At 41.6% G+C, this 23,293-nt stretch overlaps 1 protein-coding gene across 1 annotated transcript in view; it reads right to left on the bottom strand.

Moving 5' to 3' along the window:
- The window catches only part of DOCK9 (dedicator of cytokinesis 9), a 286,418-nt gene extending 263,884 nt beyond the window's left edge, over positions 1 to 22,534 (bottom strand). The window contains exon 1 of the mRNA XM_079779188.1: positions 22,355 to 22,534. Coding sequence (XP_079635314.1) covers positions 22,355 to 22,519 — 165 coding nt within the window. The 5' untranslated portion in view covers positions 22,520 to 22,534. The remainder of the gene's footprint in view (positions 1 to 22,354) is intronic.
- Positions 22,535 to 23,293: the final 759 nt, after the last annotated feature.

Here is a 23,293-nt window from a genome sequence, read left to right as displayed (position 1 = left end):
AGAACAAGAACCCCAGCACTCCTCCTCCAACACCATAGCAACCAGGCAGCAGTTGGGTGAGCCAACTGTGAGCTGAGCTAAGTTCAGGAGGAGGTGGGCTGGGAGTAGGGACCTCTGCTCCCCTCTCTAAGCCTCAGTTTTGGCATCTAGAATATGGGCACAACAACCCAGTTACTGGCTCCTGTCAACCCAGGTGTTCAGGAAGCCAAGGCCCAGGCTGGACTCATTAGGGGGAAGGCCTGAGAAAGCAAAAAAAAAAAAGGGAGGGGGGCGGGGCAGAACCTCTGGAATTGGATAAAAAATGAAAAAAAATCCTCCAATTGTCCTTTAAAATTTAAGGGGAAAGAAAACCAAACACTCGATAGTAAAATGGACAGAACCCATAACCAAAAAATGCACAGAAAAGATACAATATGAATCGTCAGCACTCTCCTGATAAACACCATCCTGCTTTTTATATTTAGGGTTGATTTAAGCCCCACAAATTAGGCATTGCTATTTTTGTTTGATATAGTCACTATGTGGTTAAATATGCTCACATATTTATTAGTTTATTTGTTCACCATTCTTTTTTCCATCCCAAGTTTTTCATTTGGGATCACTTTTACCTTACCCAGCAATAAACCCAATCACAGTTTTGGTTCCTATGTAGTTTATCTCTTCATAAACTTCTAAACATGCAAACTCTTCCCTCATTATGCTGTATCATGAGGGTATGGAAGAAGTAAAACAGTCACTGAGCTATTGGTGTCATAACCAGACTCCCTGTCCTAATCTGTTCTCTCTTCAAAACTTGGTTTGACACCCATTCTCAATACTTCTGGCATCCAACAGGCAGAGATAAAAATCCAGCTGCATCAACAGACCTTCTGAATAAATTAAATTTACCATTAAAGTAAAGGAATAGTTAAACTGTAATATATAAACAAAATGTAAGGAATTGTTAGTAAAAGGATTATATTAAATTATAAAGATTTTTTTTTAAAGTAAGTGATCTGGGGACAGAGAACAGGGCAACCACGTGATACTTCTTGCTTTAGATTTTTTCCTTTTATTCTATTTTGACTCTATTCTTTCCTCAGTCATTGAAATATTGCTTAGATAATTTAGAATGATCTGTCTTTTTCTATCATCAAAGTACAAATTGAAAACATTCTATTATCTTTCACATAAGGAATGTTCTTAAAATGACATTTAGAGAGCGCATTAGGAAATAGCCATCTCTGTAAAACATTAAATTTATCCTCATCTTTTGTTAATTGACACAAATTTATTCAGTCAACAAATATTTACTGAGAATCCACTATGCACTAGACACAATTCTTCGTACAGAAGATATAGCATGATTTTTAAAAGATCAATTTTCTTTGTGGAGCTTACCTTCTAGTGCAGAAGACAATCCATACATAGGCAAATAAGCAAAACATATTTTGACAAAGGAAAGGGCTAAGATAATTAAGCAAGGAAGGGACTATGATTTATCGTGGATGAGGCAGATTAAAATGTAAGTAGTATGGCCAGGGAAGGTCTTAAAAAGAAAGCATTGGGTTGAAACCGGCTCTCCGACATCCCCCCAGGTGTCCCGGAGTGTGAGAGGGCACTCTGCAAAGTTCTGCAAAGTTGCTGTCGTACAGGGTGTGGAACACAAACACAAGTGTGCAGCAAACCAGGGCTTCTTCCTCTCTGGTTTTGGGGTGCATCACCCAAGAACTGCTGCTGCCAAGTCACTGCAGCTCAGCAGCTCCTGTGTTGAGCATCTGCCCTCTGATGGTCATTGCGTGTCATAGCGTCCAGTCAGATGGGCGGAGGGACACTTAACATATTAGCCTTTTATATATATAGATTATGTATAACAGGATATTATAGAAATTAAGTTACAAAATTTTAATTAAAACTTTCTTACAGCCGAAACCGGTTTGGCTCAGTGGATAGAGTGTCGGCCTGCGGACTGAAAGGTCCCAGGTTCGATTCCGGTCAAGGGCATGTACCTTGGTTGCACACATTCCCAGTGGGGGGTGTGCAGGAGGCAGCTGATCGATGTTTCTCTCTCATCAATGTTTCTAACTCTCTATTCTTCTCCCTTCCTCTGTAAAAAATCAATAGAACATATTTAAAAAAAACACACACACAAAAAAAAACTTTCTTACATACTGTTAATATTGGCTGGGCCGCATGGGTCACGAGTTTGACATGCTTGCTTTGTATGATTCCAAGATGGTAGGAAGGTGCTCAGAGTTACAAGGGAGTGGCTATTTATCAGCCAAAAAGGACACAGTTCAGTTTCAGCAACAGGTTCTGCAGTACCAACTATATCAGTTTTAACATCAGTCAGATATAGAAAGAGCACCACCATTGAGTATATATGGAAATGATCTTTACAGACTGACCTTGAAGTTTTCTGACAGATGGCAGAAGGAACAAGTATGTAGAATAGATCCTCTTGTCCAATGGGATAGAAATGTGTGTATGTACAGTAAACTCTAAAACAGAAATAAACAATAAACCCATAAAGATGGTACCTGTGATATCACCCAAAAGCCAGTTTGAATAAATTGATACCAAGGACTTCAAGAGAGAAAAAAGGAGAAACCAAACTATAAAGAAATCCTGAGCAGCAATACTGAAATACATTACTGAGCTGTGTTCTAACTGTGACCATGGAAGTAGTCATGAAGAGAAGAATTGAGGCCCTGGCCAGGTAGCAGTTAGTTAGAGCATGACCAGATGTGCTAAGATTGCAGGCTCAATCCCTTTCAGGGCACACACAAAAAACAACCAATGAGTGCATACTAGTAAACAAGTGGAACAACAAATCGATGTTTCTCTCTTTTTCTCTCAAATCAATCCTATCTAATAAAAGAGTAATATGCAAATTGACTGTACATCCGCCACACCCACCAGCCACGCCCACCATCCAATCAGGAGCGAATATGCAAATAAACCCAACCAAGATGGCTGCGGCCACAGAGAGCAGGAGGGAGGCTTGGGTTTCCCCAGCAATGGAGGAAGCCAATCTTTCCACCTGCCCTTGCCAGCCCAGGCCTCTACTCAATGCTACAAAGTTTCAATGATAGAAGATAAATAAATCCCAACAAAAATAGCGGCAGCCATGGAGCTGGAGAGAGCAGGAGGCTAGGGTTGCCCCTGGAGATGGAGGAAGCCAAGCTTTCCACCTTCCCTGGCCGGCCCAGGCCTCCACTTAAGGCTACAAAGTTTCAATTATAGAAGATAAATAAATCCCAACAGAAATGGCTGCCGCCACGGAGCGAGCAGAAGGCTTGGCTCTGCTGCAGGCTACAAAATTTCAATTGTAGAAGATAAATAAATCCCAGATACCAGGGCCTCCACTTGGGTCGCTGGGGGGCGTGGCCAGCCTGCAATCCACCACAGGCCCCTCAACCAGGCTGCCCCACACCCCAAGGGAACACACACCCTGATCCGGGACACCCTTCAGGGCAAACCAGCCAGCCCCCAACTGTGCACCAAGCCTCTATCCTATCTAAGAAAAGAGTAATATGCAGATTGACCATCACTCCAACACACAAGATGGCTGCCCCCATGTGATCAAATATCCTGCCCCCATGTGGACACAAGATGGCCACCACAAGATGGCCAGCAGGGGAGGGCAGTTAGGGGTGACCAGGCCAATAGAGGAGGGAAGTTGGGGGTGACCGGGCCTGCAGGGAAGGGCAGTTAGGGGTGACTAGGCCTGCAGGGGAGGGCAGTTAGGGGCAAACAGGCTGGCAGGGGAGCAGTTAGGCATCAATCAGGCTGGCAGGGGAGTGGTTAGGGGGTGATCAGGCTGGCAGGCAGAAGCGGTTAGGGGCAATCAAGAAGGCAGGCAGACGAGCAGTTGAGAGCCAGCAGTCCTGGATTGTGAGAGGGATGTCTGACTGCCCATTTAGGCCCGATCCTACTGGGATCGGGCCTAAATGGGCAGTCGGATATACCTCAAGGGGTCCCAGATTGGAGAGGGTGCAGGCTGGGCCGAGGGACACTCCCCCCACCCCCCACCCTCGTGCACAAATTTCGTGCACCGGGCCTCTAGTAAATAAATAAGAAGAGGGGAATTGATTAAGCAATACTGTGTGCTTGCCAAGCAAAACCAAATCCCCAGCCATATCTTAAAAATATATTAAGGTTTCACATCCATTAAAATGGCACCTCCTCTTCTTCCCTGCACAAAAAAAAAAATCCAGGAAATAGCAAGTGTTGGGAAGGATGTGAAGAAATTGGAATCTGTGTACTGTTGGTGAGAGTAGTGCAGTTGCTGTGAAAAAAAAGTATGGTGGGGCCTTGAAAAATTAAAAGTTGAACTACTATATGATCTAGCAGTTCCACATCTTGGTATATATACAAAAGAATTGAAAGCAGGGTTTCAAAGAGATACTTGTACACCCATGTTCCTATCAGTATTATTCACAGTAGCCCAGAGGTGGAAACAACCCAAGTGTCCAATGATAGGTGAATGAGTAAGCAGAATGTATTCTATACATACAATGGAATATCATGCAGCCTTAAAAAAGAAAGAAATCGGACACATGCAATAACATGGATGGACTTTGAGGACATTATTTTAAGTGAAATAAGCCAATCACAAAAAGACAAATATTGTATAATTCCAGGTTATGAGATATGTAGAGTAGTCATGGAGATAGTAGAATGGTGATTGCAAGGAGCTGGGTGAATAAGGAATAGGGAGGAGTTAGAGTTTAATGGTAGAGCGCTTCAGTTTGGGATGTTGAAAAGAGTTCTGGAGATGGATGGTGGTGATGGTTATACAATATGTGAATGTGCTTAATGCCACTGAACTGTACATTAAAAAATGGGTAAGATGGTAAAATTTGTTATGTATATTTTACCACAATTTAAAAATATATATGAAACTTTTAAACTTTCAAGGGACCCTTTTTAGAGAAAAAATACAAAATTATAAATATTAAATTGGATACAAAAGTACATATTTAGAATAAGAGAAATTACACAAATTACAATTTATTAAAAGCTACTAGATACCATAAATATCACAAAATCCAGAAAACTAAGTATTTCTAATTAATGTCCTTATGCATCTATAAAATGCTTTTTTTCCCTTCAATTTTTGTCTGCATACACCCTGATAGTCTCAAGACAATGATTTTGTAATATTTTTAAAAGAAGGAATAGAAAGAAAATTCAGTCTTTCTTAAGCATCCTTAATTGAATTTTTATTATTGATAACTTAGAACAGTTTCTTTTAGCTTTGCAATAAGTTGTTAGTAATGTCTTGTAACTCTCTTGGATTTTGTCAAATTTCCAAGAAGTAAGAAGTTTCTTTCATAAAAGAGCTGTAACATTTCAGTGTATTTTAAAGATTGTTGTCAATGTCTTCCAACTGGCCGTATTCAATAGCTAGTTTGTCATCAACGTCCTCATTGTATTGGAGTATTAAGAGTTTTATGTTCTTATCAATGTCAATATTTCCTGTTTAATTCATAAGAACTTAAAATTCTTTTCCAGTTAGTGATTATAATTCACAGTTCTTCATTTAATCGGATTTCAAACAATCCAAATACCATCTATTTCTCCTCATAGAATGTCCCTTTCCTCATAGTGAATGATTGGTTTTAGCAGGATCTGAAAGTTTTGTGTTATGTTTTCCTTCTGATCCCATAAACCTTCTATTGACTTCATCACTCCTCTTAACTGTTGTGTTTCCATTAATTTTAAGAAATGGAAAATAAGCTACCTTTATGTACATTTAAATAGTTTATAGTTTCTCATTATTTCATTGAAATGTTCCAAAACATTTTTCTAAATTGCAGTTAATATGGTATATACCCAACTTAACTTTCCTTTAGCAAATCTCAAAACTGTCCATGAAGGAAATCGAGATGGAAAGACACTGTGGGCTTAAAAGACTGCAGTTAAAATACCCTGATTCCATAAATTTTAAAAAATGTAAGACCATATGAGTACATGACTAGGGCCCCTTCCAACGTATTGGAAAGAGCAATGCACACCGGGGCCCTAAAGATTAGGCAAACCCGCTTCTGCCTCCAGCCCCAATAGGGCTGTACCCTAGAAATAATGTCCATCAGTTTGCTAATTGTTGAACCATAGGTTAATTTTCCTTTGTTTCATGACTAGCTCCTGTCAAACTCCTCCTACTCCTGCTATAATTGGGTTTAATGAAGACTTCCTTTCTTCCTATCCCTCCTCCTCCTCTTGCTGGCTGCCTTTCCACTCCTCTTGCATTGTGGGAAATCATGCTCTGGAGCCCTGCGGCTGCTGACAGATTTCATTAACCTGATGGAAATGTTTCTCCTTCTCAGGCCTTCCTTTGGCTGCTGCCAGATTCCTCTCAGCCTCCCAGGGTGCAGAGTCTCAGCTCAGGTCTACACTGAGCCAGAGCTGCGGTGGCCAATGTTGCCCGTGAGAGCGGGTCAGTGGGTGACAGTCAATGGAAATACAACCCCGTACCCCGCACGCCGCCCCTTTAGTTCACACGAAGAGAATCTATTTTGACCAATGAAAATAACAATACAACTTAGAATGCCCCAAATATGATCTCAATTTTCGGACCCTCTTTGCCTTTCCGTGTATCTTTTCGGACCCTCTTTGCCTTTCCGTGTATCATATGAGTGAGCTGAAGATTCAGGAGCATGAGCCTCTAAAATGAGTTGACATTCAAACTGTCAGGTGCATCATCAGCACCTCATAATTACAGCTTTTAGCATATGTAAAATAGAATTACACTCTCAATACTACGAAGTGATCATTTCAAACAGTAGCCTGCTCATAGAACTCTTATTTTAAAAATTTTTTGTACTTTTATTTATTGTTTTAATTTTTTATCAGAACAATTTATTGATAATGATTGGTCAGCTTTTTTTGTTGTTGTTAAATATGTTTTTATTGATTTCAAAGAGGAAAGGAGAGATAGAAACATCAGTGATGAGAGAGAATCGTTGGTCGGCTGCCTCCTGCACGCCCCCTACTGGGGATGGAGCGGGCAACCCAGGCATGTGCCCTCGACTGAAATCGAACTTGGGACCTCTCAGTCTGCAGGCTGCCGCTCTATCCGCTGAGCCAAGGAGGCTAGAGCTGGTCAGCTTTTCAATGCACAAGGCACCAGTAAGTAGTCTCTAGTGAGCAGGAGAATTTTTAAAATAAAAAGATAAGACTGAACAAGATCAGGATCCAAAGGCAGTGGTTTACCAAATCAACTGGTTCCTACAGTAGCTGATTGTGGATCACATTGTTTCTTTCTAATATCATCTTGATGATGATGATAATAATAATAACAGCAGCTAAGAATTTGATGTGCATTTTCTGCTCACAACTATTCTACCATTTTGCAGACAGAGAAACCAAAGCTTAGATACTTCAGTGAACTTCATGAAGGTTTCAATCTAATAATTGGTGGGGTTTTGGTCATTTGTGTCTAAGTTGTCGAATTTATGGACATACATTTGTTTATAATATGTATTATCCTGTTAGAATCAATAGAATTTGTAGTGATATAACTTTCTTCATTCCTATTATGAGGCGTTTGTATTTTCTCTCTTTTTCCCTGATAAGTCTCGCTAGATGTTTACTAATTTTATTGATTCTCTCAAAGAGCCAGCAGTATTTGACTTCATTGACTTTTCCTCTGTTGTTTTAGTTGTTATTGTTGTTGTATCAAATTTCACTTATGTTTGATCTGATCTTTGTTATTTTCTTTCCTCTCTTAGGTTAAGTTTACTTTGCTCTTATTTGTCCATTTTCTTAAGATGAAAGCTGAGATCATTGACTTGAGACCATTCTCCTTTTCTAACGTAGGTGTGTAGTGCTATAAATTTCCCCAAGCATGCTTTAACAGCATCCTACAAATTCTGGTATGCTGTTTTCATTTTCTTTTCTTTTTTTATATTGTTAGTCAATTATAGTTTACATTCAATATTATTTTGTATTTGTTTCAGGTCTACAGCATAGTAGTTAGACAATCATATACTTTACAAAGTGTCTCTCCCCAGTATTTCCAGTACCCACCTGGCACCATACATAGGTGTTACAATAGTATTCATTTATTTATGTACTAGAGGCCCGGTACACGAAATCCGTGCACTCTGGGGGTCCCTTAGCCCAGCCTGCACCCTCCTGCAGTTGGACAACCTTAGCGCTGCTGCGGAGGCGGGAAAGGCTCCCACCACCGCCACTGTGCTGGCCAGACATGAGCCCTCATTGGGAATCTGCCCCTTGGTGGTCAATGCATGTCATAGTGACCAGTCGTTCTGCTGTTCAGTTGATTTGCATATTAGCCTTTTATTATATAGGATTGCTGGGAACCAAGATCAACAGTAATTAATATAAATGTGAGAAGTCCGGTCAGAAGGCTGAATGGGGCTTTTTGATATTCACAGGGATGAATATCTGCATTTTATTACTGACTGCTAATGTCTCAATGGCCTAAAGCAAACTCCCCCAACCTGATAATCTTACTGTTTACTAAACATTACCATTGATATATCTGTTTGCATTCCTGAAAGGCAATTGTGTATTCTAGTAAATAAAAGCAGATGGGAACGGAGATTCAGTGGAACGTGGTCCCTTGTACCAAGCTCACAACTGGCTTCCCCCATAATTTCCAAATTTATATTTCTTGTCTTGTGTATTAATTTGCACGTCAGCCCTTTCTCCAAGTCTTTGAACCCGAGGCCACACGGGCCATGGCTTCACAATGTATTTATTTTTAATTGAATGTATTGGGGTGACATTGTATGATTCTATAATACATCATCTGTATATTGTATTGTGTGTTCACTACCCCAAGTTGTCTCCTTCCATCACCATTTATCCCTACTTTACCCTCTTCTACCTCCCCCAACCCCTCTCTCTCCCTCAGGTACAATATTATTGACTATATTCCTTATACTGTGCTTTATATCCCTGTGGCTATTTTTTAACTACCAATTTTCACTTTTTAATTCCTTTACCTTTTTCACCCAGTCCCCAAATCCTCCCCTCTGGCAAACATCAATCTGTTATCTGTGTCTATGAGTCTGTTTCAATTTTGTCTATTTGTTTATTTTGGTAGGTGAAATTATAAAGTATTTGTCTTTCTCTGACTGACTTATTTCACTTAACATAATTCTCTCTAGGTCCACCCCTGCTCTCTTGTTAAGCTTCAACATCAAGTCTGCTGAGTTGAGGCCCTGAACAGTTGCCGGAGAAAGATGAATAAACTTATTTTTACTAATGTGAACTAATTAGAAATTAATAGAATAGCATCCATTAGACTATAAGTATGTATTTTATATAACTGTCTTAAGATAGACAAGATAGTCAAAAGGCTATAAGACTGGAAATCAGATAATATAATTTGGGAAAAGACTTCCTAAGTCACATTGTCCTCAACTGTAAAATTGAGAGGATAGCTAAGGTTCCTCCAATTCTAACATGAATTCTATATTGCTCTATTAATGTCCACAGTGTTCATCTTTTGTTGTTAATCCTTACCTGAGGATATTTTTCCATTCATTTTTAGAGAGCATGGAAGGGAAGGGAGAAAGAGAGAGAGAGGTGACAGACTCATCAACTGATTGCCTTCCACACATGCCTGATCCAGGCCAGGGATTGAACCTCCAACCCAGGTATGTGCCCTTGACCAAACCAGTGACACTTGGGTGTGCAGGCCAACACTCTAACCACTGAGAAACACCAGCCAGGGCTCATCTTTCATCGTGTCACCTTTCTCCTTTTTTGCATATAGTCCATGCCTCTCTCCGTCTGCTTTTACATACCACAGGAAGAAAAAAAAAAAATTAAAGACCAAGTATCATCAGGTCTAAACATAGCTCAAGAAAACCCCTTGGAATAGGAATGGGAAATTCCATCCCATGGTCATAGTCCTAGGATTGATTTTTCTGGAATCTTCAGGCAACAATTTATTCAGTCTTTGCTGTAATATAACTTTTCTTGTAAAGGACCAGGTAGTAAATATTTTACGATTTGTGGACCATATGGTCTCTGTTGCAACTCTGTCATTGTATTGCTAAAACAGCCATAGACAAATGCTAATTAATGAGCATAACTCTGTTCCAATAACACTTTATACACTTGTAAATTTGAATTGTATATAATTTTCACTTGACATAAAATACTATTCTTCTAGTAGCGTTTCAAAAATTTCAAAATCTAAAAATCATTCTGAATTTATGGGCCTTACAAAAATAAGTGACCCTGCAGATTCAACACAATACCTATCTAAATTCCAATTACTGTTTTTTCAGAAATTGAAAAGCTGATTCTAATGTCATAGGGAAATTCAACGGCCCCAAAATATCTAAAATAATCTTGAAAACAACAAAGTTAAAGAACTCACGTTTTTTTATTTCAAAACTTACTAGGAAGTTACAAGATTTTTTTTTTTTTTGTAATGTGCTTGTCTGTCCTTATGCCAAACAAGACTGTGTGGTATTGTCATAAGGACAAAGACATTCCAAAAAGAAAACTAAAGACCACTATCCCTCATGAATATAGGTGTAAGAAACATTTAAGAATAATAGCAAAGATCATTTAACATGGTATGAAAAGACTTAGCCACCATGACCAAGAGGTTTATTATAGGAGTGTAAGACTGGTTCAATATTTAAAAAATTATCAATATAATTTGTCATATTAACAAAATAAAGAAAAAATCAAATGATAACACCAACTAACACAAGAAAGTGACAAAATTCAACACCTATTCATGATTTTTAAAAACACTCTCAGAAAAATAGAAATAGAAGGAAACCTCCTCAACTTGTAAAGAATATCTACAAAATACTTCCATCTAACATTATGCTTAATGGTAGAAGACTGAATGCTTTCTCTATAAAATGGGGAACATTATTCTAATGGCTAATGACTTTAAACACTTTTTCATATACTTTTTTACCATCTGCATATATCCTTTTTAATGACTTGTTCAAGTCTCTTGTGCATTTTCAAGTTGGGTTGTTTCCTTACTGTTGTGTTTTGAAAGTTCTTTACATATTCTGGATATAAATCCTTTGTTCAATATGTTATTTAAAAATATTTGCCCCAAGTCTGCTGCACACTTCTCAGAACAGTGTCCATGCCCAGGACCAAGAGGTGGGAGGACAGAGAGAGAAAAAACATTGGAAACTTGTACCCCCTATTGAGATCACAGCTCCTGTGATTAAAAAGGAAGTTTAGGAAGGAAAGGGGAGGGGAGGGGAGGAGAGGGGAGTGGAGGGGATGGAAGGGGAGGAGAGGAGGGGAGAGGAGGGGAGGGGAAAGAGAGGAGAGGAGAGGAGAGGAGAGGAGAGGAGAGGAGAGGAGAGGAGAGGAGAGGAAGAGAGGGGAGGGGGAAAGAGAAGGGAGGAGAGGAGGGGAGAGGAGAGGAGAGGAGGTAAGGGGAGGGAAGGTGAGGGGAGGGAAGGGGAGGGGAGGGAAGGGGAGGGGAGGGGAGGGGAGGGGAGGGAAGGGGAGGGGAGGGGAGGGGAGGGGAGGGGAGGGGAGCTTCTGCCAAATTCTGATGATTAGGAGTTCCCTTTCCAGTCACTTCAACCAGGAAAGCTCTTGAAGTCCATGACTGGGATCCACTTCCAGCTTTCAGACTGCCTGAAATCCAGGTATGGAAGATACAGGAAGGGCCAAAAATAGGAAATTCACTTCCAGTTTATTGGTAGTACAAATTCTGGTCTTCTTTCTCAATCCATCTGCTCCATTTACTTTTCAGAGTCCTCAAATAACTGCTCCACACAGATTTCATAGCTGCATTCAGTGAGAGACAGGGTAGAATATGCTTTCTCCATCTTACCTAGGACCAGAATTCCTAAGCACAAGGCATTTTTATACTATTTTAAAATATACTGAATTTTCCAGGAATGCACCTAATGTATAAAATCAGGAGGTACTGTATTTGATTTTGTTTAGAACTATATAGAAATGTGTTCATCATCTTCTAAAGTCACCAAAGGCAACACTACCCATGGATGGCATTTGGGTTGTGCTGTTGGCCAGCAAAACACACCCATATGAGTCTGCATTTGTAGTTTTGTATTCTCCAGTGATTCTTCAGACACATACATTCTTTCTTCTGACTATTACTTTGTGCTTTACCTGAGGCATTAAAATATTGAAATAGATATTAGTTTATTAAAACTTGTTTAACTTTTCTTTTTCTTTATACTATAGCTAGAGAATCATAGTGATATTTTTTAAATGATGTGCTTTGCTGGATTAAAGAGGCCTTTAAATCTTTTGACACTCCTCTTGTCTAGAAGTGCTTTTCATGTAATCTCGGGGACTCTCTGTCTATTCTCTGGAGCACGTTGGTCTCATACGTGGCAGCTCAGGGCTCCATGAAGGATCCCAGAGCTCCAGAACACAGCTGCAAGAATTCCTACAATCTAGCATTGGAAGTCCCAAAGGCCACTGAGGGCCAGCCTGCGTTCAGGAAAGGTCAAGGCAGGAGCTGCTTAGAAAGGGTTGGTGCCAGGAATGGCTTATGGATAAGATAACGACTTGGACAGCCAAGGCTCCCCAGACTCCAATCAATGAATAAGCTGCTTAGCATTGAGTGAGTCTTGATAATTCATAAAACAAATAGAGTGGAAAGTGCCTTTCACTGGGTGAATTTGCATGTAGTGCACATGGTATATTTCTTGTCCTTGAGCAGAATTACCAAGGGTGTCCTTTGAATGCCTATACGCACAGAGCAATATCTATTTACTCAGTATCACAGTGCTAAATATGGGGGTGATACAGTTAATAAGTCTTTGACCTTCAAGATTACAGTGTTATTGTAAAAACATGTATACAAATACTAATAAATCAGTATGCAAAAATTGCCAATAAAAAGGTTGTTGAAGAGCTTTATGGATTCAGAAAAGAGAGTTAACTAATTTCATCTCTAACCATATGCTATTTCAACCCTGGCTTCCCAATGGTTTCAGGGAAAGCACTCACCTGGGGAGTTTTATAAACATAATCCCCTCCCGAGATTATGATTTAATTGAGGGGTAGGGCCCAGGCATCAGTATTTACAAAGAGCTCTTCACATGATTCTAATGGGAAGCCTGAGCTGTGACCAATGCCTGGCCTCTCCCTACTTTCCTGATGATCAGACTCCATGCTGGGTTCCTTTGTGAACTGTGTGAACCGTATCTCTTTCCCCAGGAGCCGGGCATTCAGTAGGTCTGAGTGAGACCCCGAATTTGTATTCCAACAATTGCCCAGGTGATTCTTGTCATCAAGGAAGTTTAGTTAACAGGGCTGTATGCCAATCCCTTCCCAGTGTTTAATGCAAATTCCACTCCGAATCTAAACTTTCTTTCAGTCTCAAATAAAGAGGCTGTCCCAACCTCAAAGCTCTTGATAAAATTCTAACTCCAACGCCAGCCTTATATTGAAACCTAGCCTAATGATTTACTTCAATTGTCACCCTATGTCCTACTTCAAATTTTTAACTCCCCAATCCAATCACTAACACCTCTGAGGAAAAGGCCCCTTTTTAAACTCTATTTTCCTATCCTTTTCTCTACCTTTATTTCTATCAGCTTGTTTAACACTAAATGGGAGTCACTTGGTACTTCAGCTTTAGAGACAGGCTGACCTCTGCTTGAATTCCAGTTCCACTTCCAGCAAGTTGCTTGATCTCGCTAAGACTCACTTTTCCTTATCTGTAAAATAGGGATAATACCTGTTTTAAAAGATTGTTTGGAAAAATTAAGAAAGTGATGTCTATAAGGCATTTAGGGTTAATAGATGCATTTTAACATTCTCCCCAACTCTATGATGACTCCATTCCAGGCCTCAACCCCAGAAACCTCAGTCTAAACTCCTGCTTTAGAAAATCTAAACATGTATTTGACCTTGTGGTCAAAGAAAAATCTTATCTTACACAAAAAGAGTCAGAAAAAATGATGAGATAAGAATGGTTTGCTGAGATGTCTGATCTTTCCCCCTTCTGCCTATCAGGGGAAGTTCAGAGAGTAAGTTTTAAAAGTTAAGATCTATTTAATTGGGAAACTTTTACTGTATGTACTAAAGGCATATTAGCAACAGATGCTTCATATTCTTCTTTTTGACCTCATTTATAAATCTACCAGAGTTTACTCTGTTTATGTTTTTGAAACATTTGTTTTTCCTTTTAAACAGTCATTATATTTTTTCTAGGATTTAAGTTTCACCATAAATCCACACAACTCCAAAGGAAGCAAAATCCTATATAGGGATAATTTCAGTTTTGATATTTTCAATATTTTTGAATATAGAGAATGACAAAGGACTCCCCCCCTTCCCATGTATTCCTCGCCATACATAGGCTCTCTTCTTGAAGTAGGATATAACGTACTTTTATGTCAGTTATTAAGAAGGATCAAGAGACAGGAAAAAAATATTTTAACCTAACTTTAAAAATGGTTCCTTCTTTGGTAAGTTGGAAATGAATGGAAATGGAGTTCCCAATAAAAATGGGAAAAGAAAAAAGATCATTTATGAAAAAAATATAGTCACTGTTAGGTCTGATCAAATAATTGAATCGATACCTACTCTCCGGGGAACTGACGTTTAGGCTGCTTCACAATGGACATTCTACTTGCTTAGACCACATTCCACTTGCTAAGACCATTATCTCTCCCCTCTGGACTTTCCCAGAATCCAGATGTGCACAGAGAATTCTCCACCCAGAAAAAGCCCGCCTAGAGTCCTTTAAAAACCTCTGACTCCCCGTCTTTGGAGGCTGGCACCATTTTGGGGCTCAACGCATCTGGTTTTCCAGATGACCTAATAAATTCATAATTCTTCACTCTTTTCGGCCTCGTGCGTTCCTTCTTTGGCAACTCTAACAGTCACATTAAATACACATACAGTCAGATTCAGGGAAATGATATTAAGGTAAAGAAAGTGTTTATTTATTTATACGTAAAGTTGAAGGAGGATTTGTGTGTATATGCAAATTTTCTAGGTTTCAATTTTTTCATTTCTCAAAAATTCATAAATATGTAATTAAAATAGAAAACATTTAGCTCATGCCGAAACCGGTTTGGCTCAGTGGATAGAGCGTCAGCCTGCGTACTCAAGGGTCCCAGGTTCGATTCCGGTCAAGGGCATGTACCTTGGTTGCGGGCACATCCCCAGTGGGGGGTGTGCAAGAGGCAGCTGATTGATGTTTCTCTCTCATTGATGTTTCTAACTCTCTATCCCTCTCTCTTCCTCTCTGTAAAAAATCAATAAAATATATTAAAAAAAAAGAAAACATTTAGCTCAAAAGACACAATGTCTTGTAGCCAAACTTTTCAATTCCCTTCTATAACTTGTAGGTTTATTTAATTATCTCTTGTCAGAAGTTGGGTGGTACTACAAAGCAAAGCCTTGATTCAGTTTTAACAGGGGCAATGTTTCACCCAGTCAGGGTGGCTCAGTTGGTTGAGCATCAACCCATGCACCAGGAGGTTGACGGTTCAATCTCAGGTGCTCAGGGGACATGCCTGGGTTGTGGGGTCAATCCCCAGTAGGGGGCGTGCAGAAGGCAGTCGATTAATGTTTTTCTCTCATCGATGTTTCTACCTCTCTCTCCCTGTCCCTTCCTCTCTCTGAAATCAATGAAAAAAATAAATAAAAATAAATGCATAAAAGGAGCAATGTTTCACATCCTAATTAGGATATAAGAGTATCATTTATACAAATTTGCCGAAGTGACCACAGGCAGACTTACCAATATGTGTGCATCATTGTCATTCATTCTTAAATCTAATGCTTTAAGTTTCAGACAACATAAAATGAATTAAAGCCCTTCTCGACCCATAGGTTGACAGGGTAGCAAAATATGTTTCTTTCAATGAGAGTCAAACTGAACAAATGTTGAGTGCCTTTACAATTCTGTAAGAGGATGAGCATCGCAATGAGAAGAAATCCCAGTGATGGCCTTATAACGGCAGACCAAAGGAAAAGGAGAAGGACATTGCTGTTTGAGCAGCGCCTTGAACTGTGAGCCTGAAATGGCAAGTAGATTAGAGACCGGAGCCCGGCGGTAAAGCCCCACGTGTGTCCATGGCAGAGTTGCTTTCCCTGGAAATATCTAGAGTGGAGCAGTCTCGCCCAAACTAGGGGAGTGGGTATTGGCCGCACGGTTTTGTCATAACCTTCCTAATATCTCACAAAGCACAAACACCTACCCGAATGGGAGCTTTTATTGGCTGCCATGGGCGAGGCACTACATTGACAAAAACTTTCTGGACTGATCAAGGAATTTCAAACGACAGCATTAGGACCAAGGAAAAGTTCAAGGGAGGTACATTTCAGTCCAACCCAGAAAAAAAAAAAAAAGTCCTAAAAACTGGAGTGCTTCACTCCAAGCTCTCTTATCTTGGAAAGTCATCCCACCAGCCACAGCAGCCAGAAGCACCCCTTAATGATTTTTGACTTTGAATGGGTTCGGCCCTCACGCCTCTCATAACCCAAACAGCCTATAGTCCAGCTGAATATTAGTTACTCCTCCCTGCAAGCAGGTAGGCTTGAGCCAGGCTTGGCATCCCTTGCATTGCCCTAAATAACTGGTGTTAAACAGTGCCAGGTCTAGTGAAAGTGTTGCAGTCCAAGCCTTGCCCCTTCCATGCCCCAGATTAGCCTGGCCTGCTGGCCCTCCTGCCTGGCTCCCTGACACATATTTTCATCTAGCTCTCCCCACAGGAGGAAGAGCTGGAAGCCCTGCCCAGCTCGCCTATTTCCTTCTAACCTCTTTACCCAGGTTTGGCTCTGTGTCAGGTTTTTCCCCCTAAAGGAACACCTATATACTTCAGCCAGACAGCTGCAGGGCGGCTGGCATTTCTATGTCATTCCTGACAATTTCATCATTGGAGCCACTAGCGACTAGTCGTAGCCTGATGTCCCCAGGAACTGTTGTTCTCACTGTTCATCTTCACCCCACTATGACTCAGGTTTTCTACATACTCCCTCAAACTTGCCACCTCCATTGCTGCAGTGTTTTTCCCCTGTTCAAATGGACCCCTTTCCCCTTGGATACTACTGGATTTAAGGAATGAATGTCATATTCCCTCCTTCAGGTCAAAAGAGGGAGAGGGACTTAATTCTTCCTACTACCAGGAAGTATAGCAGGTGTTCCTTTTGGATTCATTTCCAAAACCAAAGGCTGCTTATAGCTGACCCTGAAAATCTCCACTTGAAGGCTTTCTCTGGCCTTGGGAACACTGTGCCCCAGCATGGGGAAACCAGAAATGCCGCACATTTAATTACCCTGAAAGCACCCTGAACCAGGGGAGAATTGCCCCTTGGCTGGATTAATTCTGAGCCATGGTTTTGAGAGTTCCCCCCTACGATTGAGCTCTCTTCGCCCACAATGGTAACTTGCTTGATAATGAACGCTTTGTTGCCTTTCATCCCTTCCCTGACTTATGTTCATGATTCCAGTGTTTCCTGGGACCCTCTCTCACATAAACTACTTGAACTTGAATCTTTATCTCAAGGTCTGTCAATGAGGCCTGGCACAATGTCAAAGCACACAGTAGGCACTCAACAAATAAATAATTAATTAATCCTTGGCAAGTCATCTGTCAATGTTGTAGATGGGATTTCTGCATTGGGAGAGAGGCTACACTATATGAGCACGAAGAATTCCTCCAGGAGCAATAATCTGCCTGAGTAGAAATAATTGTCTCTCCAATTAGGAGAACTGGAAAAGGAGCTGTAAGATGAAAACATGTGAAAAAAGAGACTTTTCTCCTCTCTGTGCCAATGTGCTTTCAGATGTGCCAATGTGCTTTCAGATGTGCCAATGTGCTTTCAGAAGCGGGGAGACAAGCATCACAGGTTAGGTATGAAATCATTTAATTTCTCGAGCCAGCACATTGCCTTTTATGGACGCTGCCGTCCGGGGTACTGTGTAGGGTGATTTCCCATCATGGTCTATATAGTTCACAGCTTCTAGTCACAGCAAGCAAAGCCAAAAATAATATAAGATATTCAAATCCAAAAGTATTAGAATATAAATACATAAGGTCAAAATGGTATATGAAATAAAATGTTAATTACTCTACGACCAGAATTCTCATTACACTCTTTCATGGTTGGCTGGCACTGCATTAGTATTTCTGTGCTACAAATGAGGAAATGAGTCACAAAAACCATAAAAAGAATGTGCTGAGGACTCTACGGCTGCTGTCTTAGGAGAGCTGGGAGAAAATGTTCCTGTCCACTCTTCTTACATGCTCAAGCCAACATGGGCTTTTCATCACAGTTTCAGACCCTCACATCTTTCTGATACATTTTTATAAGAGAACAAAACCTTGTGGTAATGAGCTACATAAAAGACATTTGTGAAAAGGAGTTTGATAAAATTATATAATTTTGGAAGTAAAATGAGAATGTGAAAATCAGATTATTTCCCCCTATGACTAGTAAGAGTTTAATATGGTTGAGCAAAATCAGATTCTTTTCCATAACATCTCAGAGTTCAATATAGTTGAGCACATGCAAAATGAGGTCCCCCTCTCCATGGAGCTCCCCTGCTGGGAAGTCTCTGAACTCCACATCCCTTCTATCAGACAGGAGCATATGGCTAGAAGGGGTGGGATGGGAGAGGACAGTCCAGGAGGGGTTTGCACCTGGAGTCTAGACATACTCATGGGGCAAAGACAGATGCTTAGAGAGAGTCAGACAGCGCATCACCTGGTGAGAGGACTGTGGCTGCCAATGAATTGGGCAGTGCTCAGCACTTCCCAAGTCCAGAAAGTAGTATGCTGGTGTTTGCAGACCACTGAGGCATGGCAGCAGGGAGAGGGTTAATACAGACAGGTAGTAACGTCTAGCAGCCACACGACTGACTAAAAGCAGCAGTCATTGCTCTGGTCAGTGTAGCTCAGTTGGTTAAGCATGGTCTTATGCACCAAGGAGTCACTGGTTCAATTTCCGGTCAGGGCACATGCCCAGGCTGTGAGCTGGATCCCCACTAGGGGGCATGCAGGAGGCTGCCCATCTATGTTTCCCTTTCATCAATGTTTCTATCTCACTCTCCTTTCCTCTCTCTCTAAAACCAATAAAAGCATACCTTTAAAAAAATAAATAAAAGCAGCAGTCATTTGTTGGGCTACAAAAGTAATCTTGGAAGTCAAGAGACACTGGAACTGAGTACTAAATGGGGTGGGGCAGGGTGTGGAGGTGATCAGCCACTAGAAGGAGAACCAAGGTGTAAGGATACCCATGACATGGTAAACTCAATCAGGACTTATCTACTGATATACACTTTGAAGTCCCTGCAGCTAACGACACAGCTGGCCCCAAAGCTGGAGTGGGTGGGGGTGGGGGGAGCTGTTCATTGACCTTGTGTGTGGGCTAGGGGGAGGGGGAAGAATGTTAGTTCATTAGACCATAGGGACAGATACAAAGGCAGGGGATCTGGCAGACCATATTATAAGTAATCCCTAAGAAGAAAAACTTTGATTTCTAAAAAGCAAAGGGGAAGTGGTACCCCTCTTTTTAAAATTGAAACCCATGATAAAAAGGCCTCCAAGTTCTCCAAAGGAGAATGAGAACAAAAGTAAATTTATTATTTAAAAATAGGGCCTTAGGAAAATGAGGGATTAAATGAAAAAAAAGGGGGAGGAGGCTCCTAAAGAGTTGGTTTCTGGGATGCATCTTTGGCTTTGATCTATTTTATGTATTTATCAATGCCTTGGATAAAGACATAAGATGCATAGTTATCAAAGTAGAAAATGGTAAAATTCTGGGAAGCTAGCAAAACTCTGGCCTATAAAAGCAGGTTAAAAAATAATCCTGACAGCCCTGGCCAGTGTGGCTCAGTTGGCTGAGCATCATCCCACGCACCCAGAAGCTGCCGGTTTGAATCCCGGTCAAGGTACATGCCTGGATTATGGGCTTGATCCCCAGTAGGGGGCATGCAGGAGGCAGCCGATTGATGTTTCTCTCTCTCATCAATGCTTCTCCCTCTCTCTACCTCTCCCTTCCTCTGTATCTCTAAAAAGAAAAATATATCCATAAAACATATATTTTTTTCAAAAAGAATCCTGACAAAAATTTTGAGAAAAAGCTGTCTTAAATATCCCCATGTTCTACTCCCTTCCCAACTCCAATCAACTCTAGGGGAATCTAGAAGGTGAGAGGAGAGCCTTGGCCTCTGCCACCATTCTCTTAGAGTCAGCCCAGGACTTTGCCTCACTGGGTCAGAGAGGTGCTATGGGACCAATGGCCAAATCCTGGAGAAAAATCAGAGACGCCTTGGAGAGGGTTTGGCTTGTGAAGATCTAAGGACCCGTAACAGTAGGGTTCTACAGAGAAATGGAATCAATAAAATGTGTGTGTATAAATAGAGAGAGGGATAGACAGATTGATTTTTAAGGGATTGGCTCATACAAGTGTGTGTGCGTGTGTGTGTGTGTGTGTGTGTGTGTGTGTGTGTGTGTGTGTCTTGGGAGTGGGTAGGGAGGGGGTGCTGGCAAATCCAAAATCTGCAAGGCAGGCCAGCAAACTGGAGACCCATGAAGAGTTGATCTTGAAACTTATGTGGAGGCCATCTGGAAGCAGAATTCCCTCTTTCTTGGGGAATCTCAGTTTTTTTTCTCTTAAGACCTTCAACTGATTAGATGAGACCCACACACATTTTGGAGGGTACTCTGCTTTACTCAAAGTCTACTGATTTAAATGTTATTCTCACCTAGAAAATAACTTCAAAGCAATATCTACATTAGCCTTTAACCAAATATCTGAAAACTGGCCTAGGCAAGTTGACACATGATGTTAACCATCATAGACCCTTGAGTGAAACGGTAACTCCAAAAGAATCTACTGGTCTTCCTGAATTCCAAGAAGCTGGAAAAGCATTTCATGGAAGAATGTTTCATGTCAGAGAGAGAGATCATTATAGAAGCAATTGGTGATCAAGTAGAATAGTAAAAAATTTCAGTCTTGCCCAGCACATGATTCCTCACAAATATTTGCCTTAAGTAACACATTTATAATTAAAAATTTTAAGTTATAGTTTCTTGTGTCCTTTGTGGACACTTATCAAAAACACCAAGAAGTTTCTCAATAAAATTCTTTAAACCACTGCAGAAAAAAAAAGAAAAGGCTAGAGAAGGAGGCAAATGTGTCTTTACTGCTGAGGCTGAAAACCTAAACCCATTTAGCTGAGAACCTAAGGTGTCAGGGAGCCTTCTCCCAGTGTCACAATAGAGAGCTGATGACATGTTAAGTGCTATAAAACAGTCCCACCGGGGCAAGCATTGTCTTGCTTTCCTCATTCAAAGAATGACTTCAATTTAAGTAATGTGATAAACAGGATAATAACCCTCCCCCAAAGATGTCTATATCCTAAGCCTTGAAACCTGGGAATATGTTATTTTACAGGGACAAAGGGATATTGAGATATTATTAAGTTACAAGTCTTAAAATGGGGGGATATTTTGGACTATCCAGATGAGGCCAACGTGATTACAAAGATCCTTATAAGAGGGAGGCAGGACAGTCAGTCAGAGAAACCGAGGTTGGGGTGAGTGTTTTGAAGATAGAGATGGGGCCACGAGTCAAGGAATACAGACAGGCCCTACAATCTGGAGAAAACATGGACATGAATTCTTCCCTGGAACCTCCAGAGAGAAACAACCATTAGAGTACTTTTTTCCCCCTTTTATTTCCTTTTAAGTTTATTGGGGTGACATTGGTTAATAGGACCATAGAGGTTTCAGGTGTGGATTTCTAAGTTATAAGATTTGTATATTGCACTGTGTGCCCACCACTCAAAGTCAAATCATCTTCCGTCACCTACAGTATTTGTAATATGAATTTAGGGGGGAAAATTGCTGGAAGAGACAGACAGAAACTTGAAGTAAAATATAAGAAGAGCACGTAAGATTTCATCACAACACACACACTCACAGACTTTCTGGAACTAAAAACAATTTGAGGAAAATACAGAGGAGGCTCCAAGATGGCTGCCGAGTAGGTGGAAGTTAGACTCACCTCCTCCCAGGTCCAAACTGGAATTACAACTAAATTCTAGAACCATCAACCTGAAGAACCACCTGAAGAGTAGCTGAACAGAAGCCTTATACCCGAGGATTTACAAAAGAAGCCACATGGAGACTAGTAGGAAAGGTGGAGACCTGAAACGCATTCGCCCCGCACCCACACACGATGGTTGAGCATCTGGGGGGACAGCTCAGCTGCAAAGGTTCCTCCGGAGGCGTGTGGGTCCCCACCCCATGCCGGGCTCCCCCGCCGGGAGCACCAGACCAGAGTGAAGATCAGCTGGGAGTCTGTCAACCAGGGAGAGATGGGCGTCTCCGAGAAACCCGGGTGCCCTCTTACAAAGCTGACACACAACATCTCCTTGGTGGCCACTCACCCTGGGCTCCAGCAGAGGAAGGGCGAATCGGAGCAGACTGGAGTCCTGCAGGGAAAAACGGGGTTGTATGGCTTCAGAGAGAGAGCTGAAGGAGAAGCGGCCAGGGCCCCTGTGCTTAGTTCTCCCACAGATGCCACCTTTTCTGCGTTGAGCACTCCCCTCCATACCGCGTTAGCTTGGAGAACCCAACTAGCCTCACTCTCCCAGCTCCCTGGGGCCCCGCCCTGCCAAGCTCACGCCTCGAGGAGGAGTCAGATTCCTAGGCCTGTGGTGTACACTTTCTCGGAGGGCTCTTGAGGGGGAACTCATGGGTGTCAGAGAGCGAGTTGTGTGGCCCTGGGGTGGGGGCCATTTCCTCTCCCTCTTCCCTCGCAAACCTCCACAGGAGACCCGTTAGCCCCACCGAGGGAAATCCGCTATCCCCACCTTTTCAACTCCTGGTGGCTCCGCCCTGCCACCCTCCAGCTCTGCGGTGTTGTCAGCTGACTGTGACAAGCCTGGACTAGCAGTGCAGGCTCTTCTGGGAGACTCTGGAGAAGGAAGGTCTGGTCAGACTCAAGAAGAGACTGCACTGTGTGGCTCCAGGGCAGGAGCCATTTTCCCCTTGCATGCCTGACAGGTGCCACATTCCAGCGCAGAGCCCTCCCTTCACACAGCCCAATCTTGGTCTGTATGGGCCTGACGAACCCTGCTGGCCTCACCCTGAGACCCTGCCTCACCACAAAAGTCCATATGCACCTGGCAGGTGGTGGCTGGCCTTGGGGTAGCCTGAAACTGACCCAGCTCTGACACCGAGCTTAAATATGTCTGAATCTGATGAACACCATTAGCCTTACCTGGGTGCTCACTGAGAACCTACCACACACAACTCACAATCCGCGTACCACTAAAGGCTCTTTCTGTGACTGAACCTAACAGGCAGTGGGCAGGCAGAGGTGG

The sequence above is a fragment of the Cnephaeus nilssonii genome (genome assembly GCF_951640355.1).
Source record: "Cnephaeus nilssonii genome assembly, chromosome: 8".
Taxonomy (NCBI): domain Eukaryota; kingdom Metazoa; phylum Chordata; class Mammalia; order Chiroptera; family Vespertilionidae; genus Cnephaeus; species Cnephaeus nilssonii.
Note: the sequence above shows the minus strand (reverse complement) of the source record. Positions and strands in the feature narration are given on the sequence as shown.